This window comes from Gracilinanus agilis, chromosome X, assembly GCF_016433145.1.
Source record: "Gracilinanus agilis isolate LMUSP501 chromosome X, AgileGrace, whole genome shotgun sequence".
NCBI classification, from domain to species: Eukaryota; Metazoa; Chordata; class Mammalia; order Didelphimorphia; family Didelphidae; genus Gracilinanus; species Gracilinanus agilis.
The window spans coordinates 8,943,793-8,954,100 of NC_058136.1; the positions used below are offsets into that span (position 1 = coordinate 8,943,793).

The 10,308-nt window shown below is 33.8% G+C and overlaps 1 protein-coding gene across 1 annotated transcript in view; it reads left to right on the forward strand.

Moving 5' to 3' along the window:
* The window catches only part of STAG2 (stromal antigen 2), a 130,131-nt gene that overhangs the window by 84,468 nt on the left and 35,355 nt on the right, over positions 1 to 10,308 (forward strand). The window contains exons 13-19 of the mRNA XM_044682722.1: positions 2,574 to 2,681; positions 3,638 to 3,749; positions 5,656 to 5,773; positions 6,189 to 6,292; positions 7,203 to 7,295; positions 7,517 to 7,606; positions 8,298 to 8,501. Of these exons, the coding sequence (XP_044538657.1) occupies positions 2,574 to 2,681; positions 3,638 to 3,749; positions 5,656 to 5,773; positions 6,189 to 6,292; positions 7,203 to 7,295; positions 7,517 to 7,606; positions 8,298 to 8,501 (829 nt within the window). The remainder of the gene's footprint in view (positions 1 to 2,573; positions 2,682 to 3,637; positions 3,750 to 5,655; positions 5,774 to 6,188; positions 6,293 to 7,202; positions 7,296 to 7,516; positions 7,607 to 8,297; positions 8,502 to 10,308) is intronic.

The window sequence follows — 10,308 nt, forward strand, 5'->3', positions numbered from 1 at the left end:
GAATAAAATTAGTCACTTTTAAGTACATTTAGAAATAATTTTCACAATTTTGGAAAAAGAGAATTCCTGAGGAACTTTTATAGCATGTTTCTCTCAGGATCTGTTCTATAGCTTTAGGGCAGTATTAGGAACATTGGACCAAAACTGTAGAGGGAGCTGAGCTGAAAAAAGAAATAGCTATTTTAGAAGTTGAATGAAATTTCTCAGGAGGTACTGAGATCCATGCCTTGTAACATGGCACTGGATGACTTGTCATCAACAGTGTTGAGAGAATTGGGATGGTTGGATTAGTTCTGAGTTTCCTTACAATTTCAAGCATCTTTAATCTTTGAAAAGCAAATTAATGAAAATGTATAGCCTTTGCAATATTTAATCTGCCCTGTGCATTTAAGACCTGAGATATTTGAATCCTTGATTATACTGAGATTTAAGAGAAACCTCAGCAGGTCATGTGTGAAAGCATAGTGGTAGGAAATAAGAAACAGTGACCATCATTTCAGAAGTAATTGAAATATGAGTGTATTGGAAAATACAAGATTCTGAGAAATGTTGGAAGAGCTGAATGAACTGAGACAAATCTGCAGACCAAGGAAAACAAGTTACCCAACGATTTCTACAAGGCAGCTGAACTAATATGACTAGTTTAATGGCTAGGGTAGATGAGTAAAATCTTAAGAGTAGTATTGGTCAAGATGAAGGCTCCAGATTGTTGCATATGTCTGCTATTAGAGGCAGTCACTGGCTTACCTGTTTTTTCTTTCCTTTAGGAGAGTTCACTTGGGGATTGGGCATATTGGGAAATGATTAACAAAAAGCATCTAGAAGACATAATAGTGCTAGCTTTTTTTGTTTGTTTGTTTGTTTAAGATTCCTTCTAGCTTTTTTTTATTTTTTAATTTTAAATGTTTTTCCATGTTTCCATGATTCATTTTCTTTCCCTCCCCCACCCCTGCCAACAAGCAATTCCACTGGGTTATACAATTGTTATCACTTGATACCTATTTCCATATTATTAATTTTTGCTATAGAGTGATTTTTTTTAAAGTCCCAAATCACACATCCATATATACACATGATAAGTGATATCATGTTTTGTATTCCGATAGTTCTTTCTCTCAGTGTGGATAACATTCTTTTACATAAGTAGTGGTAGCATTTTTTAAAACATCATGTTTTTTCCGTCACTTCTTTCCACTTCCAGAGATAACCTTTTTGACAAAGAATTAAAACCAAGTCCACCATCATAAGTAGTGTTGCACAGCCATTGGCTCTCTCACCCCTGCAGAGAAGGGAGTGAGATATTTTCTCCTCTTTTCTGTGGGGCCATGTATAGTCAGCATTCAGTTCATTTTGTATAGGTTATGCTTGCGTCATTGTGTGTATATTCCGTATTTTGTTTTCTATGATTTCTGTAGTAAGCCTTGCCATATTTGGAAGTTGTTAAAAACCACTAATACTCTATTCCTCTCATGCACTATGACTTGTTGATTCTTAAGTTCTGTCAAGTTCCAACAACCTTGCTCATCCAATTTCTGCCAGCAATTAGTAAAGAAGGGAAAAATGCAAGGAGATTGACAGCCTAGAAGAAAGAAGACTGAAAAAGTGTAAAGCTTTTTTAGAAGCATAGAAATGCCTACTTGTCTTAAGACATCTTTCTGTCATCCAATTGAAGTGAATGTGAGAGTGCTATGCATTTTTTTTGGACCTCCGAGTCCAGTGGTATGAGTACTTTCTTTAGCATTATAGAACCCAACCTATCGGTCCTGCCACTTCTGTCCCCTACTATACTTTAGATTTCTAGGTACCAGTGGAGCATTATCCATTCACTGCTCTCAATATATGTCTGGTCATGTGTGATCTCTTTAATTTCTCTTTGTTAATATGTGGTAGTCTATGATAGCAGACTTTTTTGTGAGAAAGATTTACTGTTCACTTCCATACTATCAGACTTAAATTGTTTTTGAGCACTGAATGTAGTTTGAATTTATTTCTTGTATTTACGTAGTAATCTAATTATGAAGTTTAAACATTTTAAACTGGCCTTATTTTCTCTCCTGTTTGGGATATAAGATGATCTCTAAAGTAAGCTCACATTCTGTAGCTTTAAGATAGTGTTGTTTTCTTCTTGGTCAGTTTTCTTTATCTTCAAGGCTGTTTTATGATTCAGGGCCCATGAAATGGAAAAGGATTTGCTCAAGAAAGGGTTCAAACTTCAAAACAGTATGGGATAGCCATAGACAAGTCTACAAATGACTGTCTTCCACTTCTGTGTCTCCTTTTCAGATGTTTTTTTTTTTTTTTTTTTTTTTTTTTTCTTTTCAGTTTTTTTCTTTTGTGTTTATTTTAGGTTGATTATACTCCTTTCAAGTATTTCTGGCATTTTTCTTGATTAATAATGAACTCACAGATAGTGGTTGTTAGACATTTGCCTTCTTGATCAGAGCAAGTGTCTGGTAACATAAAATGAAGACTTAATTTTGTGAGGAAGGCCTGGGAGTGGAGTTTTTTGTATTTGAACTATGGTTTAAAATTATAAACCTTTAAAAATGACTGGAATCTGGTTCCTCCCATAGGAGTAGTGAAGAAGTTCTTACTGCAGAAGACTGTGAAAATGTATACCATTTGGTTTATTCAGCTCACCGGCCAGTTGCAGTAGCAGCAGGAGAGTTTCTTTATAAAAAGTAAGTCAACTACATTTATTATAATTTTATATGTTTCACTTAAGAATCATAACCAAAAGAGTCCTCTTAAGAAAATGTTAGTTTCAATCAAGTTTTTTTCCTCCAGGTTTGGTATTTCTTTTTTATTTTACTTTTTTAAACCCTCACCTTCCCTCTTGGAGTCAATACTGTGTATTGGCTCCAAGGCAGAAGAGTGGTAAGGGCTAGGCAATGGGGGTTAAGTGATTTGCCCAGGGTCACACAACTAGGAAGTGTCTGAGGTCAGATTTGAACCTAGGACCTCCATTCTCTAGGCCTGGCTCTCAATCCACTGAGCTACCCAGTTTTAGAGGGGTTTAGAACACTTCAGAAATAGGGAGAATGAATATAATGAAACTCTATGATCACTGAGCAAATTTTGTGGGAAATTAGTATGCTTATATTTAGAAAGACATGGAGTCTGAAATCTTCATGAGTCCTGAAGTTAACCTCATGAGGTTTTATTAATTGTGTTATGTAGAAAAAAAATTTAACTTTTATTATAATAACTAATTTGATTCCATGTCATTTCATTACGCAGTTTTAATTTATTTGTTTTTAAACAAAACCCTGTATTATCCATTGAAATGTACTCTTCTAAGTATGTTTATAGGTTTTCTTTTTTCAAACTGACTGAATTTTTTTTCTTTTTCTATGGCGGTAGGGAGGGGTGAGTGGGAGGGAATATGTGACTTAGGATAAAGGGTTTCTTTGATGAATTGAAAGAGAAAAAATGTCCCTTAACTTAAATATCCCTAAGATTTTGATTGGGAATTAAATGAAAAGAAATGTGGAGAGAATACCACAGATTCTGTTATGGGCAAAGAGTGTGTACATATGTGTCTTGCCAGTCATATAATGAAGTTAGAAAATGTGCTTTTTTTAAAAATTAGGAAAATTATTTGTTTTTCAAATAGTAATGTTTTGTTTGTTTGTAGGCTTTTTAGTCGCAGGGATCCTGAAGAAGATGGAATCCTCAAAAGAAGGGGAAGGCAAAGCCCAAATGCCAACCTGGTCAAGACATTGGTATTTTTCTTTTTAGAAAGTGAGGTTAGTTGGCATTTTTACACTCTGTTCAATATTATCATTGCTAATTAGAAGATCATTTTGATAGCTGTTCCTGCTAGTAGAGCAGGTCCAACTTGGATTAGTGAAAATCATTTGATGCATTTGTAATTTTTTACATAATGATATATTATGCCATTACATTTGTTATTGTATCAGTGATCACTAATATATTTGAATGATAATACAGTGGGCCTTCCTTCTTTCTGATGGGCTTAGTCTTCTCCTCCAACTTTGTGCCAAGCACAGTGATAGGCAGCAATGAATGGTAGCAGGTACACATATTACTTATTCACAGCTCATCAACATGTTCTACACACCAAGTGTGTGCCTTTCTTGATTTTGCTTTGAGCCACACAGCCATCAGAATGAAATAAGACAACATGCATGAAAGGACTTTAGAAAGAACCACTCTGCAGATAAATGGTTATTTGATTTTTTATTTTGATGGAAGCCCAATTCTGTTATCTGCTCTATTTTTAATATTTCTCTAGAGTCTTCCAAACTGATTCCTTTATTTCAGATCTTGAATATGAATCAAGATCAATTTTTATTTAAAGTTTTAATTGCCATTTGCAGGTTATTTTATGTCTATTATGTTTCCTAATTAGATATAATTGAACTCATTCCGTTGTAAAATAATTTGCACACAACTCTTATTACAAGCCAATTAAATGTCTTTGCTTACCTCTTCATAGTAAATTTCTGAAACCTCCTATCATTTTTATGTTAGTATCTTTACCATGTTATATGCTTATTTTTCAATTTTTAGGGAAAGATGTTACTTTTAAAAAATCTTAGTTGCTACTTTAAAAATGAACAGAAATTTAAAAGGAAAATAATGATATTTTTTGAATTTGTATGTGACTCTACTTATCACAGGCTCTACATGGATTGAATATTACTGAACCACTTTGAAGTGATCTTCCCTGTGTGCCTAATTATCCTGATTTGGTACCTATATTTTTAAATGAGCTACAGAGAGCAAACATTCACAGAAAGTCTTTTTCTAGTTTGAGCATTGAAGTCATCGAATGTTCCCACTGCAAAGGGACATTATACATTTTCTTGTTTCAAACTCTTCATTTTTCTGGTGTGAAAATTAATGGGGTGGATATTAATCTCACCTTTTGGTTATATGTTCAATTAGAAATATGATAAAATTTTTATGTATAGTAAGCTGTCATTTATGAAGTATTTTTAAAATAGATTTTTATCAATGACTCATGCTTTACTTCACCTAGATTTCCTTCCCATTTTTCAAGTGCCCCATGTCCCTTTTTCCTGAGAGCCACCCCACCTCTTATTACAAAGAAATTAAAAAAGAAAAGAATCTGTAGAAAAAATTCTTGAAGGTTTTGTTAAAAATCTGAGCATTTACTCTGTATTCCACCTGGGCAAAGGAGGTAGGGGTGGAAGGAGAAGCAGATGTATTCTCATATTTCTTGTTCTCTGTAATTTTATAACATGGATGTCTGATTGTGATTCTTACATTGGTGTAATCATTGTGTGTAGTTTTTTATAGTCTAATTCATGTTGCATCATTTCACTTAAATCTTTCTGTGCTTCTCTGTATTCTTCATATACTTACGGCATAGTACTAGTGTACTCTGTACATGTACCACAGTTTCTTTAGCCATTTAAAAAGTATCAATTTTTTTTCTTCCTTAAATCATATCATATGTCATTTCCAGGAGCCATTCCTAGAGTTTGCTGTGATCCAGTTAGACCAATAACTTGCAGTTTTTCCTTGTTGTTTTGCTAATCCTTTCTTTGATTGTCAATCTCAGTGTATTGCATGGTGGCAAGGAGTAGCAGGCAGTCCCTGAAAGGCACGTCGTGTAAAGCGACTAAGTATTTAACTAAGAAAAAGATTTTCTGTTCATTGCAGTTGCATGAACATGCTGCATACCTTGTGGATAGCATGTGGGACTGTGCTACGGAGCTGTTGAAGGACTGGGAATGTATGAATAGTTTGCTGTTGGAAGAACCACTCAGTGGAGAAGAACGTAAGAAAGTTTTAACTATGGTTTTTATAGCCTTTTGAGATTAGATCTCTGATTTACTCAGGCTTGATTTTCAGATATTTCCTATAGTATGCAAATAGTGATGTCTTTCTAATTTTACATAAAAATAACATTATTTATGTTAAATAATATCAGATGATCTGTGTGCATGTGGATTCCCACTGTGGATTCTCTAAACTGCATTAAGATTTCTGGGGCCTCTTGCATTTCTCACTGTCTGTCTGATCTTCCTGTCTACAGCTGTATATCTCTGTTACACATACATATCATTTGTTATTATGGGATGCAACTCCCTTGAAAAAATTTCAAGGTATACTATATCTGGGAAGAGCCAATTCTGGGATAATTATTCACAGTAGTTTGGTGCAAGAGTTGATCAAGTATCTCTCATTTACAGCATTAACCGACAGACAGGAGAGTGCGCTTATTGAGATAATGCTCTGTACCATTCGCCAAGCAGCTGAATGTCATCCTCCTGTGGGAAGAGGGACAGGAAAACGGGTATGACTCGACTGAAGACCTTGGCTTTTCAAATATTATGAAGCTGCTTTCCTAATATACCTTTCTTTTTTCATAATTTCATTTGGGTCTTACATAATTTTAATTTTTAAGCTAAACAGGTTTTTAATACTTTGACTAAGGTTTAGGCTGATGGTTTTGTAAAAAAAATTTTATTTAATGGTCTTTTTCCCCCTCTTACTTTAATGTTTTAGTTTCATCTACTTTTGATTTCAGCACTTTTGGACTCTTGCTTTTTTTTTTTTTTAATTGTACTAAAATATTACAGAGCTCACATATAAATTTGTATTTCTTATACATGGTTTTAGGACAAGAGTACAATGAAGAAAGTCATGCACTCCCCATAATTCCATAGTTCTTGCTCTTAGTTTTGTTTCTGTTTTTCAAAAGTAGATGTGGCGAGTTGTTAGATAGAACTGTGTTGGTTTATCTTTTCTGTTTTTTTTTTTTAAACCCTTACTTTCCATCTTAGAATCAGAATCAATATCAATTCTAAGGCAGAAGGGAGGTGTGTGTCTCTAGGCATTTGGGTTTAAGAGAATTGCCCAGGGTCACACAGAAATGTCTGAGGTCAAATTTGAGCCCAGGACCTCTCATGTCTAGGCCTAGCTCTCTGTCCACTGAGCCACCTAGCTTAGCTGTCTCTCTATATCTTGGTTTTTTTAGAGAAATTCAACTCTCCTGCTTAGTGTTGAAGCAGGATGGGGTTGGGGAAGATAAGAAAATATTTAATTTTTTTTAAACTTGATTTTCCAGATTTTACAGCTTGTCTCATAGACTAATACATACTTAATATAGAACAACAATAATTATCTTTTCCAGTTGACAAATTATACTACTATAATGGAAGATTAGAAGTATAATTTAGCATTTATGTTTATATTTTATTTAGGTTCTGACAGCAAAGGAGAAAAAGACCCAACTAGATGATAGAACAAGAATTACGGAACTGTTTGCAGTAGCCCTTCCTCAGTTGTTAGCAAAAGTAAGTTTAAAACTTATATCATGTAATTGGGGAAAAGATAAATTAAAAATGAAAACAAAACCAAAAAAAACTTGGAACTGTTTATTACTGACTATCACTTGGAAGTGACGTGTGTAATTGATTTACAAATTGATTTTATAAATCTCCTGTTACTGATAATTCTTACTTAACATCACTATTATTATTTTATTTTGCTGTTTTTTTTTTTTTTCATTTCAAAGTACTCTATAGATGCAGAGAAGGTGACTAACTTGTTGCAGCTGCCTCAGTACTTTGATTTGGAAATCTATACAACTGGCCGATTAGAAAAGGTAAGAAAGTATTACATATATGATATTAAGCCTTAAAAAAGTAATTTCTGTTCCATCAAGTTGTATAGATTTCTACTCAAAATTATGGTCAGATAGAAGGATTAGGTGTCAATGTCTATGTAAGTGTTACAATTCATAATAGATGTCTATAATAGCTTGGGAAGGCAGGGTCAGGAAAAATTCCTCTTCCCATCTTTAATTTTTTAGACTTTTGTTCATGAAATATTCTAATTTAGGGTTAGGTTTTATCACTTTAAATATTTGCTCAGAGTTTATGTTAATTTAAACATTCTGTAGAGTTGATATGAAAGAAAATAAACATGCATAAAACGTTAGTTTTTTTCCTACCTTAAACTGATTTTCTAGTCTCTTCATTCACAAAGGGGCCACTATTTCATAGTTTTATATCCTAGCTTATTTACTTAGAAAAGACTACTCTTGAGGTCACAATTATGGGTTTGTTCTTTGTGTGAACTATTTTGGTTCCCATTTGCCTTGGACAGATAGCTTTAGATATTCTTGGTATGAATCTATGCCATTGACTATTAGGGTGGTACAGTGTTGCATGGCTACTAACTCTTAACTCTGAGATTTATTGATTTTTCTTAGCATTGCATCTTTTTCTTATGATGTTGACACTTTTCTAGATATTTTGGTTTTACTGATGAATGCTAATTGACTTTTTTTGCAGCATTTGGATGCCTTATTGAGACAAATCCGAGATATTGTAGAGAAGCACACAGATACGGATGTCTTGGAAGCTTGTTCTAAAACATACCATGCACTCTGTAATGAAGAATTCACCATATTTAACAGAGTAGATATTGCAAGAAGTCAGTTGATAGATGAATTGGCAGATAAATTTAACCGACTTCTTGAAGATTTTCTGCAAGAGGTATTTGTTCTTTTTGCCCATTGGGGTTCATCCTCAGTGTTTATTCATGTAGATTATAATTTCTTGTTCAGTAGCATTGTGGTTAAGCTTTCGTTTTTGACACTTGTCATACTGCTTAGTGCTCTTCTTCAAAATTGAGTCCTGATTTTGTTCATATTTGAGAAGTTTATAGTGATCTTATCTGAAACTATGGAAAGAAATATTAAATCAGGTAAAGAAGAAAGCTAAGGCACCAAAGCAAAATGGGTGAAAGAAGGGAATCAAAGAATAGTTCAGAGAATTTATTCAAATGGACAAGGTGATGATGAGAATAACAGATAACATTTGTATAGTAGCTTGTGCTTTTCAAAGCACTTTACACATATCATTTCAGCCTTATGAAGTGATGAAAGATTGTAGATGGGCATTTTTCTAGTCAATCACCAATACTTATTTAACTCCTGTCGTGTTCCTGGCTTGTTGGTGATAGAACAAAAAGCTAAAACAGTCCTGCTCTGAAGGAACTCAGAGTATTTTGGGAGATACATGCAAGAAAAAAAATACAAATTGGAAAGCACTAGCATGAGGAGAACTGGGAAAGGCTTCTTAGAGTTAAGTTTTTAGGTGAGACTTGAAGAAAACCAAGAAAGTCAAGAGATGGAGATGAGGAGGGTGAAATTTCTAGGTATGAAGGTCAGCTAGTTAACATGATATTTACATAAGGGACACAAATCTTCCTGCAGGAGATCAGTTGTATTTCTGCCATAGAATCAGGATAGACATTGTTATAAGTTGGTGGAGTGGGATGGGTGTGTTAGGCATTGCCTTCTGGATCTTTATTTACTACAGAATGTTGCAATTGTATGCCTCTTGGTATCTTTTTCAGCAGGATTCCATTATAACAAAATCTTGCCTCTGGGGGTTGTTGAGATCACATCATAATTACTTTCTAGTTTTTTGACCTTTGTGAACTTTTTTTCCCCTCTTTGCCTTGGTTTCTTTATGTGTGTAAGCTGAACCTACCTATCCTGTGATTCTTTTTCAGGCACATTAGAAGAAAATTTTGTTAGGATACGGTTTTAGATTCAGTTGGACTAGATGGCAAAGAGAACTCAGGTTCTCCTTTATCTTGCCAATTCTGTAACATGTTTATCTTGGAAATGGCCATATGTATATATGGAAGTGTGATTTGGCGAAAAGAACTTGTGTGTGCTGAGAAAAATCTATGTTCCAAACCAACCATGATCATCACTCATTTGCAGGATGGTATTACTAATTCCTGTAGTAACCTCTTCACAAAATTCTTAGGCTCAATTGTGATTTATGTGAAGCCCTTTTCAAACTACAAATATATATTGTCATTTTTACTACTTCTTGTTACTCTTTTATCTATAGAAATTATTTGCACAGTTGAAAAAGTTATATTTCTACTTAAAATTACCAGTCTTTCTATTTTACCTCCTTTGTCTTTGCTACAATAATCTTATAAGCCTCCTTTTAAAATTAAATGACCCATATTGTGGTTAGTTTTAATGTTTTATAGATTGTCCATTTGAATTCCAATCTTATACAGTGTTTACAATTTTTAAGTAATTAAAATATATTGATGCACTAGTGTGGAATTCTTAATTGAATCACCTTTTAAAAATTATTATATCCAGTAAATTTTGGGTATAGATGAATCTGATTTTTGAATTACAAGTACCATAATTTTAGAGGAATATTGAGAATAACTTTGCTTTTTTCATTAGCTATAGCTTTAGTCCTGGAATGTGTAATCCCAACTCCCTCCCCCCAAACAAAACAACAACCACAACAAACTAACATC